Source organism: Emydura macquarii, unplaced genomic scaffold (assembly GCF_026122565.2).
Source record: "Emydura macquarii macquarii isolate MOO-44397 ecotype Brisbane River unplaced genomic scaffold, CSIRO-AGI_Emac_v2 contig_2897, whole genome shotgun sequence".
NCBI lineage: Eukaryota > Metazoa > Chordata > Testudines > Chelidae > Emydura > Emydura macquarii.
The window spans coordinates 30,120,541-30,137,324 of NW_027133034.1; the positions used below are offsets into that span (position 1 = coordinate 30,120,541).

The 16,784-nt window shown below is 42.1% G+C and overlaps 1 protein-coding gene across 3 annotated transcripts in view; it reads left to right on the forward strand.

Annotated features, from left to right (window-relative positions):
• The first annotated feature begins 5,925 nt into the window (after positions 1–5,925).
• FBXL17 (F-box and leucine rich repeat protein 17) overlaps positions 5,926–16,784 on the forward strand; it is a 422,229-nt gene continuing 411,370 nt past the window's right edge. For all 3 annotated transcript variants that reach the window (XM_067568742.1, XM_067568743.1, XM_067568744.1), the window contains exon 1: positions 5,926–6,907. In XM_067568742.1, the coding sequence (XP_067424843.1) occupies positions 6,167–6,907 (741 nt within the window). In that variant the 5' untranslated portion in view covers positions 5,926–6,166. The remainder of the gene's footprint in view (positions 6,908–16,784) is intronic.

Sequence of the window (16,784 nt, forward strand, 5' to 3'; positions counted from 1 at the left end):
AGGCAGATCAAAAAATAACTAAATCTAATACAGTAATAATGCTCAGTGACTTCAGCTATCTGTATATAATCTGATCATGTGTCATGTCCTCCAGACAAGGTTTACAGAAGCTATTTTGTATATACTTTACTACTTCTTAGAATAGGAGTTCTAGACGAGTCAAAAGGAGAGGCTTTATTGGTACCTCACTGTGATGCTTCCCGGGGGTACTCAGAGTTGTGAGGCATCTTGCTACCACCTTCCTTACTGTGAGGAAGCCTTGTTTATGCCTACTGTGAGTCAGCTCCCTGATTCCATTGACCATGGGCAACACAAGCACTGCTTTCCAGGCCTCCACAGGTCTGCTCTCTCTTTACAGATTAGCGACAGGCACACACCAAGCCCCAAGCCCTCTGAGCATCTCCCTGGGGTGTCCTCACTGGACACTCACAAAATTCAGAGATTCACTGCTCCCAAAAGAACAGTAACACACCAGCTTACCATTTTCACCTCAGATCACTGCTCCTTTTAACACATAGCAATTAGATATGTTTATGTGAAAACCAGTAAAAGTTTATTTAACAAAGTATAGAGATTCAAGTGATAGCAAGTAGAAGTAATAGGACACAAATGATAACATCTAAAATAAAATCATAACATGCTTTCTACAACCCAGAGTTATTTAACTAGGTATTTTCATGTTTTATAGAGCAATGCGCTCCCAAAGCCTTACAGCATTTTATTTGAGACAAGTCACGCTGTAAGCTTTCCTCCTCAGTGAATGCTCCAGGATTTTGTCTGCTCCCGCAGATATATCAGAACAATCTATTGTCCTTATTCATAACAAGACACCTCTCTGCAGGTTGTTTTTTCCTTTATACTTCTTTATTGTAGATTTCACAATCTCTTAATCAGCATCTGGTTCAGTGTGCAAATAGGCCTGCATTGTGAGGCATACAGTACAGAATGACCAGATAGCGAGATAAGCATCCGTTCTACCCCCTCCCTGAAAGGAACCCATCCGAGACATATCACCTCCTTCAGGTTACCTGTCTTGGGAACATATTTTTCAGTATAGACACATAACTCCTTAAATATTATTTGTGCATACATTTCACAATGATCATGATGACCAGTGAGCTACTGGCATGCGGTAGAGCCCTCACATGCCACACTTTAATGCATTATTATCTATATAGCTGAATCAGAGGATCCCTATAAAACTCTATGCACTCCTTATGCCCTCTGCCATTTGGCACCAAGAGGTCCCTGAGTTACACTCAGGTAACACTCATGGAACATAAACCTCAACTTAAGCTTTTCCCCACACCTAACTGTTCCAAGTTTCCTGCAGGACCTCCTTGTCTCTGCCCCTAGTTCCTTTCGACCAGATTCAAATCCACCCCTCAGATATACTGCTGGAGTGAACAAGCCACACTTGCCACCATGAGTTAGCAGAATCTATTCAGAAGATTTATCCAGGGTTCTAACTTCTGTTATTAGGATAGGTCAATGGAAGAGACCTACCTGCTTCCATCTATAGGGTGTGTCCTGCCACACTGTTATGCTGGCTCAGAGATGCTATACAAATATATAAATTAGGGCAGTCAATTAATCCCAGTTAACTCAAGTGACTAATTTGTTTTCCGTTAACTCAATTAAAAAATTAATTGTGATTAATCGCAGTTTTAATCGCACTGTTAAACAATAATAGCTAAGACAAACAAGTTTGTTTATATTTACGGGAGATAATGCTGTCTGCTTCTTATTTACAACGTCAAGGTATTTATGTGCCAGATATGCTAAACATTCATATGCCCCTCCATGCTTCAGCCACAATTCCAGAAAACATGCTTCCATGCTGATGATGCTTGTTAAAAAGATTTGTTAATTAAATTTGTGACTGAACTCCTTGGGTGACAATTGTATGTCTCCTGCTCTGTGGTTTTACCCACATTTGACCATATATTTTGTGTTATTACAGTCTCGGATGACAACCTAGTACATGTTCGATTTAAGAACACTTTCACTGCAGATTTGACAAAACGCAAAGACAGTACCAATGTGAGATTTCTAAAATAGCTACAACACTCCACCCAAGATTTAAGAATCTCAAGTGCCTTCCAAAATCTGAGAGGGACGAGGTGTGGAACATGCTGTCAGAAGTCTTAAAAGAGCAACATTGCAATGCAGAAACTACAGAACCCAAACCACCAAAAGAGGAAAGTCAGCCTTCTGTTGGTGGCATCTGGCTCAGATGATGAAAATGAATATGCATCAGGACGCACTGCTTTGGATTGTTATCAAGCAGAACCTGTCATCAGCATGTAAGCATGTCCTCTGGAATGGTTGTCGAAGCATGAAGGGATATACGAATGTTTGGCATACCTGGCATGTAAATACCTTGCAACGCTGGCTCCAACAGTAACATGCAAATGCCTGTTCTCACTTTCAGGTGACATTGTAAACAAGAAGTGGGCAGCGTTATCTCCCATAAATGTAAACAAACTTATTTGTCTTAGTGATTGGCTGAACAAGAAGGAGGACTGAGTGGACTTGTAGGCTGTAAAGTTTTACATTGTTTTATTTTTGAATGCAGTTATTTTTTTTACATAATTTTACCATTGTAAGTTTAGCTTCTGTGATAAACAGATTGCCCTATAGTACTTGTATGGGGTGAATTGAAATACTATTTCTTTTTTACAGTGCAAATATTTGAAATAAAATATATATATAAAGTGAGCACTGTACACTTTGTATTGTGCTGTAATTTAAATTAATATTTTTGAAAATATAGAAAATATCCAAAAATATTAAATAAATAGTATTCTATTATTAATAGTGTGATTAAGCGCAATTAATATTTTTTAATCACTTGACAGCCCTAAAATTAATTAATTAATTCTGGCTAAACAAATTCTATACATTTTCATTACAGAAAAAGGCCCTAAGCAGGGTATCCTAAAGATCAAATGTAAAGATAAATGATCTGAAAAACCTGATGAGCAATGTGGTCACAAAATCTGCAGATGTCAAGACTAAGAGAGACTCTAAGGAACGCCAGACAAAGATAAGCAATTTGCAGCATGATGCCAAATAAAAGTCAATGTTAACAAATGTAATGTAACAAATTGGAAGGTATAATTTAAATTATAGTGAAATTTAAATGATTGATAATTAGTATTAATTAATTAATTTAATTAACCTAAATAAACTATATCCACATAAGAAAAGGAATTTCACTTTTTGAATACTGTTTTGTGTTCAGTACAAGTCATTCTATCTCAAAAAGGATATAGCAGAAAAAGACAAGTTCCAGAGATGGGTTACAAAACTTAGCAGAGGTATGGTAACATTTCCATATAAGGAGAGAGGAAACAAGATAGGGCTCTTCCATGCTAGGAGTTCCTACTGATCTGCAATTAATCACTCAGTGTTTGACTCTGAACAAAGGCTACTATCTTATTCATTTAGGACCTTTGGGGTGAGCCACCAGCTCTTAAAAATTCTGAATAACTTTCACTGTTTTATCACACTAGAATTTTGCCTACACTCCCATGTAATTGGTTTCCTCTCCTATTACAATAATAACAATTCTGTATTCACACCTGGGTCTGAAGGGTGTGCAATTAATAAGACATAAGGCCATACACTGCATGAGGAAAATGAAGTTAAATATTAAATAACTGCCCGTTTGCCCATTCAGTGGGCATCATTTATCTTCTGCATCCTAGGAAGGCATCCTATACAAAAATTATCATGTGATTAATGGAGATTGTATCATAATGAACCTTAATTGTGGTATTTCCTAACATTTGAGTGCTTTACCTTGCAACCTTAACTTTCTTTTAATGTATTTTTGTATGTAATTATTGAAATTGTATTTGAAAAGATAAATGCCATCAAGGGGAAAAATGCCAAATTTGATATGAATTTATATTTGAATTTTAAATGAATTATAGTGTTTTACAGATTCAGATCTAATTTGTTTAAACTATTCATCATTTGTCACAATATTAACCAGTTTTCTCATATGGATGTTTTTATCTTGTCCCATTTTTGTAGGCCAAACTTTTAAAACCATAAAATATAAAAAAAGTCAGCTGAAGCACTTAGACGGAGAAGAATCTAAAGGGGGGAGAGGGGGGGCAAACTCTTGATGATTCTGTGTCTTGTTAAGTCTTAGTCCACCCCTGCTGAAGACTAAAGGTATGTCTACACTGGATTTATGTGGCTGGCATAGCTACCAAGGTGAGTCAAGTTACACATGTATTTTTCAAGATCAAGCTTAGGTTATGTCTACACTGAATTAGACACTTGCGGTTTGCCTGTGTCAGCTGACTCAGACTCAAAAGGCTTGGGCTGCCAGGCTGTTTAATTGCAGTGTAGACATCATGGGTTGGTCTGGAGCCTGGGCTCTGGGACTCTGTGATGTGGGAGAGTCCCAGAACTTGGGCTGAAGCCTGAGCTGGAACCTCTACACAGCAGGCAATTAAACAGCAGTGGAGCCCAAGCCCCACAAGCCTGATTCAGCTGGCACAGGCAATCTGCAGGTATTTAATTGTAGTGTAGACATACCTTAAGCATGATCTTGAAAAATACATGTGTAACTTGACCCAGTTTGGTAGCCCCTCTTAATTCAATTGGAACTAATCACATAAATCAAGTTATTCACATGCCTGAGTGTCTGCAGAAGTGGGCCTGAACATAGGTACAATGCATATTTATTTGTCTTTAAAGCTTTAACACAATTAAGGGTATTTTTCCACTTAACATTTTCACCTATTCAAAATACTGACATCATAGAGCTGTCTGTTTTCTTATTGGTTTTACAAAATTATAATAAAAATGATACAGTAAAAGGTTGTTAAAATATTATCTGAATTACCAGAAAATAAAGTGTTATGGTATATCTCAACAAACAATAAAAAAGTATTTTTAAATCAGAGCATTCTCATCGAAAATATGTAAAACTACCCTTTCCCTCTGAAGAGATTGAAATCAAGGACCCTAACAGTCCAACAACTGAGGTACTGGGCCAAATGGTCCAATACACAGGAAAAGCAGGGTGGTGGCCGTTGATTGTCTGCTTCTTGGGGAGTGGGGTGGGTAATTCCTCCAGGTGGTTTGTGAAATGTAACTTTTCCACTGTAATTTAGTTGTTTTGGGGAGCCTGTTTTAAAAGCCAATTCTTTGTGAGATGTTGGGGAGGGACAGCAGTTCCTGGAAGGAAGAATTTGGTAGAAATTCCTGGGGGAGCAGTTTCTGAAGGTGGATGTCATTTTTGGAAGTAGCTCATAGGAGATGTTTGGAAAAGGGCAATTCCTGGGGGACATGGAATTCGTTGAGAGTGAACAGTACCCAGTGTGAGTAGTCTTTCAGTTGGGGTAATACCTAGCAACATGCTTGTGTAAAGACGGGCAATTCCTTTGTGTGGGGAGTGGAGGCAGGAATGGGGTTGTTGTGGGAGGTACATGGAGGGAGGAGTGGGACTGTTGTGGGCGGGTGGGTGTGTGTGAGGAGCGGCTGTGAGGATGTGTATGTGGGGGAGAGTGGGGCTGGTGATATGTGTGTGTATATAAGGAGTGGGACTGTCATGGGGTGTGTGTAGGAGAAAAGGAGGGTGGAACTGGTGTAGGGAATAGGGCTGTTGTAGGGATGTGTGTGGGAGAGTGGGGCTGATGTGTCTGTGTAGGGGGAGTGGGGCTGTTGTGGGGTGTGTGTAGGGGGAATGGGAATGTAGCGGGCTGTGTGTAGGAGATGTGAGGCTGCTGTGAGGTGTGGGTGTGCGCGGGACAGCCCCCAGCCGTGAGGCTGGCGAGTGACGGTGCGTACCGCGGGCTCCTTTCCCGGCTGCTGCTGAGGACAGTGACTCGTGCGTGAACACCCTGGGCTCAGCCCGGCCTCAGGGGGCAGCACCGCCGAGCGCCGGCCCGGGGCGGCCCCTCTTGCTGGGTCAGGTCAGGACGGCGCCGGCGGTAGCGGAAGCAGAAGCAGCTCCTCCCGGTTCAATGTCCCGGAACCGCCGCCGCCGCTCGCTCGCCGCCACCTGTCGCCGCGCCCAGAGAGCGGCTCCCGCCCCGGCACCATGACACCCACCGCGGGCCACGGTTGACACCGCGAGAGACGGGACCTGCCCGGGGGCGGCGGCCGGGCCCCCGCTCATCCCCGCTCCGGAGCCTCCTATATGGGCCACCTGCTCTCGAGGGAGGGAACCAGCCTGAGCGCGGAGAGGAGTCGCCGCCGCCACCAGCGGGAGAGGAAGGTGCCGCCGCGGAGCCGGACCCGGAGCTGTTTCCTGCGCGGGCCCTGCATGCTCTGCTTCGTCGTGCACGGCGCCAGCCCGCCCGCCCCGGAGCAGCCCCTGCCCGGCCGGGACTCGCCGCCTCTCTGCGCGGCCCTGAGCTCCCCGGAGCAGCGCGCCGCCCGCCGCCTCCTGCACCTCTCGCCCGCCGCCTGGGAGCAGCGGCGCCCGTGCCAGCGCCTGCTGCTCTCGGGCCTGTTGCCCCCGCCCGTGCGGGCCTTGCTGGGCCTGGCGCGGCCGCCCGGCGAGCCGGCCCCCGACATGGTGTGTAAGCGCAAAGGGGCCGGTCTGCCCGCCTGCCCTCCTTGCAAGCAGCCCCGCTGCGGCGCCGCCGCCCCGCCGGAGCCGGAGGCCGCTGCCTGCCAGTGCCCGAGCGAGCAGCAGCTCTGCCCCCTGCCCTGCGCCTCCGACCGCGCTGCCGACGGTGGGGGGTCGCTGCCCGGCGAGAGTGGCGGCGTGGGGGAGCTGGCCGCTGAGCTGCCGCCGCCGCCGCCGCCGCAGGAGGAGGAAAGGAACGAGCCGGACCTCCAGGAGCCGCCCGAGAACCCCAGCGAGTGCTGCCGAGAGCCGCTGCTACCGCCACCCCCTGACATCAACCAGCTGCCGCCCTCCATCCTTCTCAAGGTGGGTTGCTTTTCCCCTGCTAGCTGTCTGTGATGGTGGGAAAGGGCCACCTCCTTCCTGTCAAGCGGGGGCACTGGATGTTCAAGGTATGTCTACACTGCAGCTGCACACTGGTATTTGGCCAGTGCCAGCTGACAAGGGCTCACAGGCTGTTTAATGCAGTGTAGACCTGGGCTGGTGCCTCAGGGATAGGTTTACACTGCAATATGAGCCCAGGGTTAGTGGGACTTGAGCCAGCTGACTTGTGTTAGGAAACCCTGGGCTTGACTGTCTACATGGTATTTAAACTGTAGGTTAAGACTTTTCTAACCCATGCTCAAACCTAGGACTCTGGCATCCCCACTATAGTATGCACAACGCAGACCTGAGTCAAAGTAACCGTATCCCTGAATCCCTAGCATGCCTCTCTTCCCAAAATGTGAACTGTGCCCTTCAACTGTGGTGTACCATGGGGAAACTTTACTGCCTGCCCTGCATGTTTCCTGGAAGCAGCTCACTTTGCAGAAGGCTTGATTGGATTGCTCTCCTTTACAAAACCAGGAGATTCTCTGACAGTGTGTTTGCAGATCAGTGATCAGAACAGAATGGGTTAACACTGACTGACCTGAGCTGCTGCCATTTGCCAAGGGCAGCCAGGTTCAGGGGGATGTCTTCTGTTTTCAGTAGAGTGGATTGCAGAATGTTGGGATAGAGATGACTAAGGAAATTGTCTCATTGCATTGTGGGATACTTTCAGATGACTCAGATCCTGAGTCCCAGCTTGACTTGAGCTTCTGGACCCTAGGTATGAGCACTGAGATAATGCAATTGCAGTATAGACCCAAGGAGACTTAGCCTTGAGCCTGGGCTCAGGCACGGGCTTGCATTCCAATGTAGACATACCCTGGGACCCTGCTTCTGTGGTTGTCCACATTAGCACTTTTGTCAGTAAAACTTTTGTTGGTTGGGGTGTGAAAAAAACCCACATCTTCTGTCAGGGTGGATTGCTTTAAATCAAGATGATTTACATCATTGATTTAAATCATGATTTAAATCACCAAGAGAAAATCATTGATTTAAATCAAGTTTCCCATTGATACTACTTCACATATTTCTTAAATAATGGTGCAAATCTGATCACTGAAACACGTTAATTTACAGCTCAGTACAGCATTTTACAACATTACTTTGTGTAATTTTTTAGATAACTTGATTTTTATTAATTTAGAAAATAGTCCATAATACTCATTACCTGTGTTAGCAGCAGTGCATTAGGAATAGTAAGAATTAAATTATACACACACACACAGTAGCATATTTATTAAACTAAATCTTAAATGTTACATAAATGCTTCACATTTGCAATTGCAGCCATCTCTTGAGTTGCCAGCTGTCCTTAAACTCTTTTTTTTTTTTTTTTAATTTTCAAATTTTGTTAACTCTTAACAGACAAGTCAACACAACACTAAACAAATGCTGTCTTTAAAACTTCTACAACTAGCTCTCATCTTCCCCACTCCCACTGTCATTTTTATTCATAGACTGAAACAGAAATGAATTTTCCTGCTTTTTCAACTCTTAGTTGATTTCTTAGCTTTGAGTGAATAATGCCTAACGATGAAAATATTCTCTCTGTGCCTGCAGAGGAAGCTACTGCTGTGAAAAGTTGGCTTAGCTACTGAAGGAACTCTGTTTCAAGGTGCCTGGCTAATGATTTCCACCAATTCAGGGGAGTGACTTTGTTCAAAACATCATCGGTAAACATGTACTGTTTAAATGGTTCCACTCCAGCCCTGAAATTTATTATGACTGGCATAACTGAGGAGTGATTTTGAGACCCATGCCATGGCAGCAGCATCATCTTCAGAAGTTAGGCATCTACCTTTATATCTCGGGCAGTTTTCATTATGATGTTTCATTCTTGGAACTAGGTCCTGCATCATCTTCTTGCACTGCTTACATTTGACACGTTTTCCTTTTTTACCCAGGGAAGGAATTTCTTCATAATATTCCTAGATGGGGTCTCTCTTACACCCAGAAGCCATGACTCTTTTCCTGTAGCAAAAGTGTGGGGGAAATATAAGAAGCTCTGTGTGTACTGAATAATGTCTTCCTTTTTTCTTTCCAGTCCACTCCACTCCACTGTTCCTTTCTGCTCTGCCTCCGTCATTTGTCTCTCTGTCTTTAAGACAGTGTCTTAACTAACTCCTCTGCGTTGCTTGGCCTAGCTCCACCACCACATAAGCACAGAACAACAACAATCCTATCCAGCCTGTGTCTTTCTTTGCACATGTGACTTTAGTCTGCTCAGAAACTGAAACAGAAACTGAAAGCCCAGAACTTTCAAGAAGCAAGAGCTGATAGTTAGGCTAGACAGACTAGAGCCATTAATTCATTTTTGAGACTGTAAGTGTAGGTTTATGCATGTTTGTGATGAGATTTAGTTGTAACTGTTGTTTTTTAAATGAGAAAGAAATGTAGTATTTTATTTATTGATTTAAAAAAAAAAATCAAAAAAATCTGATTTTAAATAAAAAATCCGATTTAAAAAAAAAACAAAAAAACCCTGATTTTTATCCACCCTGCCTCCCGTCAATATAGAGCGGCTACAAGGGACACCATACAGCAGCACAGGGACATAGCCTGTGTTTCAGAGCTCTCTTTCTCTGAGGCTTGTAAGCAATTTTGGATCAGTATATGAAGTAGCATTAAGCAATTTTTCTCCATCTTAATGTTTCTTGAAAAAATTGAAGCTACTGTTTTTCATTTGTTGATTATTTCAATTAATACTCTGAAAATAGGCGGATGTGAGAGATTTCATTTATGGCTAAATGCTGATCCCATTGCAGTGAGTATGGCTTCATGACAAGCAGGAGCTGCCCCTTATTTTTTTCTGGCTCAGTAAGCAAGATATAGGATCAACTTATGCCTCCTTCCGTGCTATGCAGAACTTCAGGCAGAAGTAGAAGAGACTTAGGCCTTGTCTCGACTACAAAATTAAGTTGACCTAAAATAGGCTGACAGCCATCAGACGATGTAAGTAATGCAGTGTATACACAGGCATTGCATCATCCTAACTAATCGACCTAAGTACTACACCTCTTGCGGAGGTGAAGTTATTAGTTTAGTGTAGTAGGCAACTTACATCAGTGGGAGCAACATTTTAGTGTAGATGCTTACAGAGTTAGGTTGACATAAGCTGCCTTATGTCAACCTAACTCTGTAGTGTAGATTTTAGTTGCCTCAACACTGCCACCTCTCCTCCCTGCCTCTTCCCTCTTACTCTGGGACCTTGTAGGCATTCTCCAAGGGGTTGATATCCATGCACAGAGGTGGATGGGGTCTGGCTATGAAACAATGGGCATTCTGGAGTTGGGTGGGAAGAAAAAAGGCACATTGTTGCCTCAATAGCTTTACAGAACCATTTGGAAGAAATTTAGCAAGGGCAACCTGGCCTGCCTTCTAGCTTGTTCCCTCTTATGAGTTGTACCATGGGGTGTGGAATGACCCAACCCTTAGTGGTAGGTAACGTTCAGTTTCATGACGTAGCTTAAGATTAATTTAAAGAATGTTCTAAAATGTGTTGCCTCCACCCACTGAGCCCCTAGGTCGGGGCATAATCTCATGTGAACTTCAGATTTAACCTTTCCTTGCCAGAATTTTCTCTATCATGTAAATACACCTGTTTGTTGATATAGCTGATCACTGATGGGAGAATTAAAGATTCTAGTAGAATGGAAAGGATTTTGATTTGACTAGATTGTGATCCAACTCTTGGGTAATACCTTCAGAGGAAACGCTGTTTAAAATTTGTTTGAGATTTAGTTGTACGTATTCAAACTAAACTGACTTCAAGTTTGTACAACAATTATAATACTCTTTCTTAAGCATATATTACAACAAAGCTGTTTAATATAAGGTTCCATGTGGGAAGTAAAATAAAATAATACCTGTGGACTAACGTGCTGTAAATTTACAGAGGAGTACTTAATATCTTGACATCAGTGTATTTTTCATTTGATTCCATTCCTATATCTGTTCTTTAATTCTATTTGTTTGTTCTGTTCGCTTCTTGATGTGTAGTCTTTAGATATTTGTAGACTGTTATGTCTCCCCACTAGCTGTTTTTCTGCCAAGTTTTTCATGTTTAGCTCTTAATCTTTCCTTATAAATCAAACTTTCTAGTTCCATATTTACTTTGGTTGCTCTTTCTGATGAAGAGTTACACTAGAGCTGTATAGAGTGGGACAACTGTAACCTAGCCTTCCTATTCCATGATGCTTATATGCAGCTCAAAACTGGGTTTCTTTTAGCATGACTGCTTTTCACATTTCTCCCAACCTAAGTATTAGCATCTGTCTCGGATTATTTTTCTTCACATGTTCTGCTTACTATCTTTCCAAGTACAAACTCATGTTGTTTCTCATTTTTGCTAATTTCTTGGTCCCTTTGTATTATTTTTGTACTCACTAGTGATCGCAATGCTTTCTCATTTAACATTAATCTATGAATTAATTTTGTTATTCCTCTTTCTGTGTCCTTAACCAGGCTATTAAATGAAATATGACTGGATCCAAACATTGATACTTAATACATTGTTTCATTTTCCTTATCTTTTCAGTCTGAGACAGCATACATATCAAAGCCAGTCTCATTCATACAATTCAAATTTTGTGAGAGAATGTACTAATACTTAAGCATGCGTCTTATTTGCTCATCTAGTCCTGCAGACATTTAAATATTTGCATAGTTTACATGAGCAACCTCATTGAGTTGATGTGCTTTAAATGTTTGCAGGATTGAGAACTTCTTTATAATTATATGAAAACAGTTGTTTTGGTCTGGCAATATTATTTCTTTATAAACGTATGTTGCTCATGCTTTCTTTCATGTATTCTTAGTTTTAGTTCATTTCATTTTCTGAAATATTGTTTCATAAGCGTAAAAACAGTTGAAAAGCTTGGCTGAGTATAAACCTGTATTGTGTGTAAAATAGCAAAGTGACTTTAATACAGACAACACAGTTTATATTAAAATATTGCCTAAGTGTAGCTTCTCTTGTTTAACAATTTTTAAGAGTATTTTTGGCAACTAAGTTTGAATTAGTTGTATCAGCACTCAATTCCCCCCCCCCCCCAATAAAAAAAGTAGATATACAAATATTATCATGTCTAATGAATTAAAGCATAAATATTTGCAGTTCACATCTTAATGTTCATAGTTCCAAAGCATCCAGGAGATCAGAATCAACAACTTCCACTTCAAAACCAAAACAATTCACAAAACTTAGAAGCTATGCCTTTATTTCCTCTAAATCAGGAGTTCTCAAACTTTTTTTTTTTTTTTTTTTTTTTTTTTTTTTTTTTGCTGGGACCCCTTTTGAAAATATTTCAGGCTGTGATGACCCACTCCCTCCCCCCCCAGTGTGATTACACCCCCCCATGCCATGCCATCCTTACTGGCATGCCTGGGGACTGACGACTCGCAACCCTCCCATAATAACCTTGCAACCCCCAGTTTGAGAACCCTTGCTCTAAATACTGATGTCCAATACAAGGGACCTCTTGTATAATAAGAATGGCTTTAACAGAAGACTTTTCCTTTCCAGTTAGATAAAAAGATTCTTGGTGGGTGATTCTTTTACAATCCATTTATGGCTTGGAGGTCTGTACTCGGTATTCACACAAGAAAATAGATCAGTATAGAGCATATCACTAATCTTTTATCTTGGTAATATCTTTAAAGAATAACCTATTATTTCTCAATTTGAATTATCTTGTATCCTTTGAGAAGAATGTTTTATAGTTCTAATGCCCAATTAAACTCTGACTTCATATGTTTTCATGTACAAGTAGCACATGAAATTTTAAAGTGTAGCTATTAGCTAAAGATCTGTCTTGCTCGTGTAGGAGTTTGGATTCTGAATTTGTGTGGTTGTGAGGAATTGAATATCTGCATTGTGGATGGTGTTATGTTAGAACTGGAAGATAGTTAGTTTTGTAGCTGAGGAATCTGAGTGTGTTGAAGTTTTGAGAATTAAAGATTGGTGTGGATGTTTATTTAACTGTGACTTCCTTGATATTTTTTTTTTCTTAGTGATTTGCATTGATAGAAAATTCACTTGAGCAATTCCTCAGCTACAAATTCCTCAGCTACAAAACTAACTCTTACCTATGTCAATGAAAATTTTGGTATAGGAAGCTTAGCGAGTTTAAGAGGTATGTCAGACTTCTTTTAGTAGTCAACAACCAAAAATAATAAAATATCTGAACCCTATACCATTTCTAAAAAAGCTGACATATGCAAGTTGTATTTCTCTGTAACTTGTATTTATAGATCTCTATCTGTTTTTAAGTTGGCCATTTATAATATCTTTATCATTTTCTGCCATTATTCATGGGATTCATGAGCCCCACACTGGTGAACTAAGGATTAATGAACAGTGCTGGGCCCAGAAGGCTACGAGCAGCCGCACCTGTTGGGCATGCTCACAGTGGAGGCTCTGCTCAAAAGAGAGAAGCTCAGCTCGCTATAGGCAGACAGAGCAGGGGAGCAGTGCTGTGAGCTCCTGCAGAGAAGATGCTGGTGCTCCATGTGTCTGGGACTAGGTCTCACTGCTAAGCTGCCACAGGCCCTTCGCCTGCAGGAGCCTGAGAACAACAGGGAAAACCCTCCCAAGTGTGGTCAGAGAGGACTCCAGGGGAAATCCAGCCACAGACCAGTGGAAAAACTGAAGCTGGAGTAGGAAGTGACCCAGGAAGCAGGCTGAGGGGTGCCCATCCCCTGGCTGCTCAGTCGGTTATTCTCAGGGCCCTGGACCAGAACTGGTGGAGCAGGGAGGGCCTGGGTTCTCCTACCCCCAGCCATTGACTCTCACCCCGGGCAACATGGCCACTGACTCTTGCCGCTGGGCTCAGACTCAATCTCCCCTTGACAATGACTCATAAGAAAGTGTGGAGTGTGTGTTTGTGTAAAATGTAATATAAAATATAACAAGAAATACAAAATTAAGTATTTAATAACGTCTTAAAAATATATTAGAGAAAAGTTACAAGGTCCACACAAGTGAGTCTACCTCCTCCCCATCCCCTAAGTGAATCTCCTAATAAAATATTACTTGAGGGCCTGAACAATATATTCTAGTTCATCCTTACAGCTGGGCAGCAAGTTACAAGTCTGTCCACTCCTTGTTAATAAAGAAATTACTGTCTCTGGGCTTTCCATTATTGTGTCTCTTTCATTACTTTTTTCAAACTTATTGTGGAGTTCCTTATGAGTAAATAGTAAACAGCAAATTATTATTCCTGCTAGGTGGCAGCATCAGCAGTACATAGGGTAGAGGGGCCTTGTCTGCCAACAGCAGCAGGGCTAGCATCTTAGAGTAGAATCATAAAAGATTAGGGTTGGAAGAGACCTCACAAGGTCATCTAGTCCAACCCCCTGTTCAAAGTGGGACTAACCCTAACCAAATCATCCTACCCAGGGCTTTGTCAAGCTGCACCTTAAAAACCTCTAAGGATGGAGATTCCACCACCTCCGTAGGTAACCCATTTCAGTGCTTCACCACCCTCCCAATGAAAATGTTTCTCCTAATATCCAATCTAGACCTCCCCCACTGCAACTTGAGACCATTGCTCCTAGTTCTGTCATCTACTACCACTGCGCACAGCCTAGCTCTATCCTCCCTTGAACCCCCTTTCAGGTAGTTAAAGGCTGCTATCAAATCCCCCCCCCCCTTCTTCTTTTCTGCAGACTAAACAATCCTAGTTCTCTCAGCCTCTCCTCATAAGTCATGTACTCCAGCCCCCTAATCATTTTTGTCTCTCTTCAATTTGTCCATATCCTTTCTGTAGTGGGGGGCCCAAAACTGGACACAATACTTCAAATGTGGCCTCACCAGTGCTAAATAGATCTGCTGGCAATGCTCCTACTAATGCAGCCCAGTATACCATTCGCCTTCTTGCCAATAAGGGCACACTGTTGACTCATATCCAGCTTCTTATCCATTGTAACCCCCAGGTCCTTTTCTGCAGAATTGCTGCCTAGCCAGTTGGTCCCCAGTCTGTAGCCGTGCATGGGATTCTTCCATCCTAAGTGCAGGACTCTGCACTTGTCCTTGTTGAACCTCCTCAGATTTCTTTTGGCCCAATCCTCTAATTTGTCTAGGTCACTCTACATCCTATTCCTGCCCTCCAGCATATCTACCACTCCCCCCAGTTTAGTGTCATCTGCAAACTTGCTGAGGGTGCAATCCATCCCACCCTCCAGATCATTAATGAAGATGTTGAATAAAACCTGCCCCAGCACCGGCCCTTGAGGCAGGCCGCTTGTTACCAGCTGCCAACAAGACATCGAGCCATTGATCACTACCCGTTGAGCCCGATGATCTAGCTAGCTTCTTGTCCATTTTATAATCCATTCATCCAACCCATATCTTTAACTTGCTGATACGAATACTGTGGGAGACCATATCAAAAGCTTTGCTAAAGTCGTAAGAGAGTAGTAATTGTACATGTGCACCTTTTCCCTAAAACTTTGGAAGCAACTTCTTTCACTTCATTCTGGGCCAGTGACTTTTGACTGACTTTGCTGCTGCTTCTCCTTATCGCCAAATGCTATGAAAGCTTCTGGCAGTTCTTCAGCTAGATGTGATACCATAAGTCTCACTAACTTTAGTAGAAGTGGACTTGTACTAAAGTCTTCCTCAGGTTTCTTTTACATTCTGTCTGCAAGATGCAGTGTTGAGAAAATCTACCAACTCTACCTGTGCCTGAAAATTTGGTGTGCTAAGAACTTTGTTTCTGAGTTTCCTTATCTTTTTCACATTCATTTGTAGTCTGTATAACTTAATGAACTTAGATTTAGGTTAAGAATTTTTCATTTTCACACAATTGTCCTATAAGTTGGATTCACGACCAGGTTTGCCTATAATGAAGTTACCTAACACTTTCCATTATAAGAGCTTGTTTTCAGTTACTCATAAGTTTGCAAAACTTTGACTGTTCAGGCTGAAATTTTCCATGCTGGGTTTCTTCTTTGGGCTGAATTTGTGTTTTTGGAAAGTTTCAACAAAAGATGTTCAGCTGTTTCCAAGAATGATGTTAGGAAAAACTGTTTGTTTTCAACATGGTGTTGAAAGAATTTTTTTCAGTGCTTCCTTCGATGTGCTAATGCCTCTGTGCTTTGGAGTAGGAACTTGAAATCTGTGTCAGAGATTACTTTATTATCCTTGTTAAAATTAGCCAAAATTTGGCCAAGTGATAAGCCTTTGAAAAATCAATTCACACAGTAAAGATTTATTAGAGGCTGGCAATGTTATTTGCTGAAAATTCTATTTACACTGAGCATGCTCCATTTCCACATAGGTCTCACATTCCAACTGGACTGCACAGAGTAACTGAGGATGCTGTATCCTGAGACAGCAGAGATTGAGAGGACTCTTTCGTTCTTTCTTTCAGTTGCAGCGCCTAGCTGTCACTATGGTATCAGACACAGGAACTGAGATGAGGACTACTGTCTCTTGTGCAGCATAGAGGAGTAGGAACCATTTCCCATATCTCTTTTTTTTATAACCATCTCTTTTAGCATTACAACCGTACCTTCAAAAGAGGACTGTGTGTCATTCCTTTCACAGCACCTCCGCTCCTATATACCCTATATAGAGTGACACAAATCATTCCATCTTTGCAGAACATGGCGTCTCCGTAGCATTCAAAGCCTCGGGGAAGTTAGGATAAATGCTTATCCTTCACTTGGATCCCTTGAATTGCGTCAATTTGTATTGCTGAACCTCTGGACTCTCCCTGTACTTGACTTAGTGTGGCTGCTTTTTAAAAAATTAATGACAATGTGTTTCAGTTAATAAAGCACTGTTACATTGTTTAAAAGGTGTGCCATG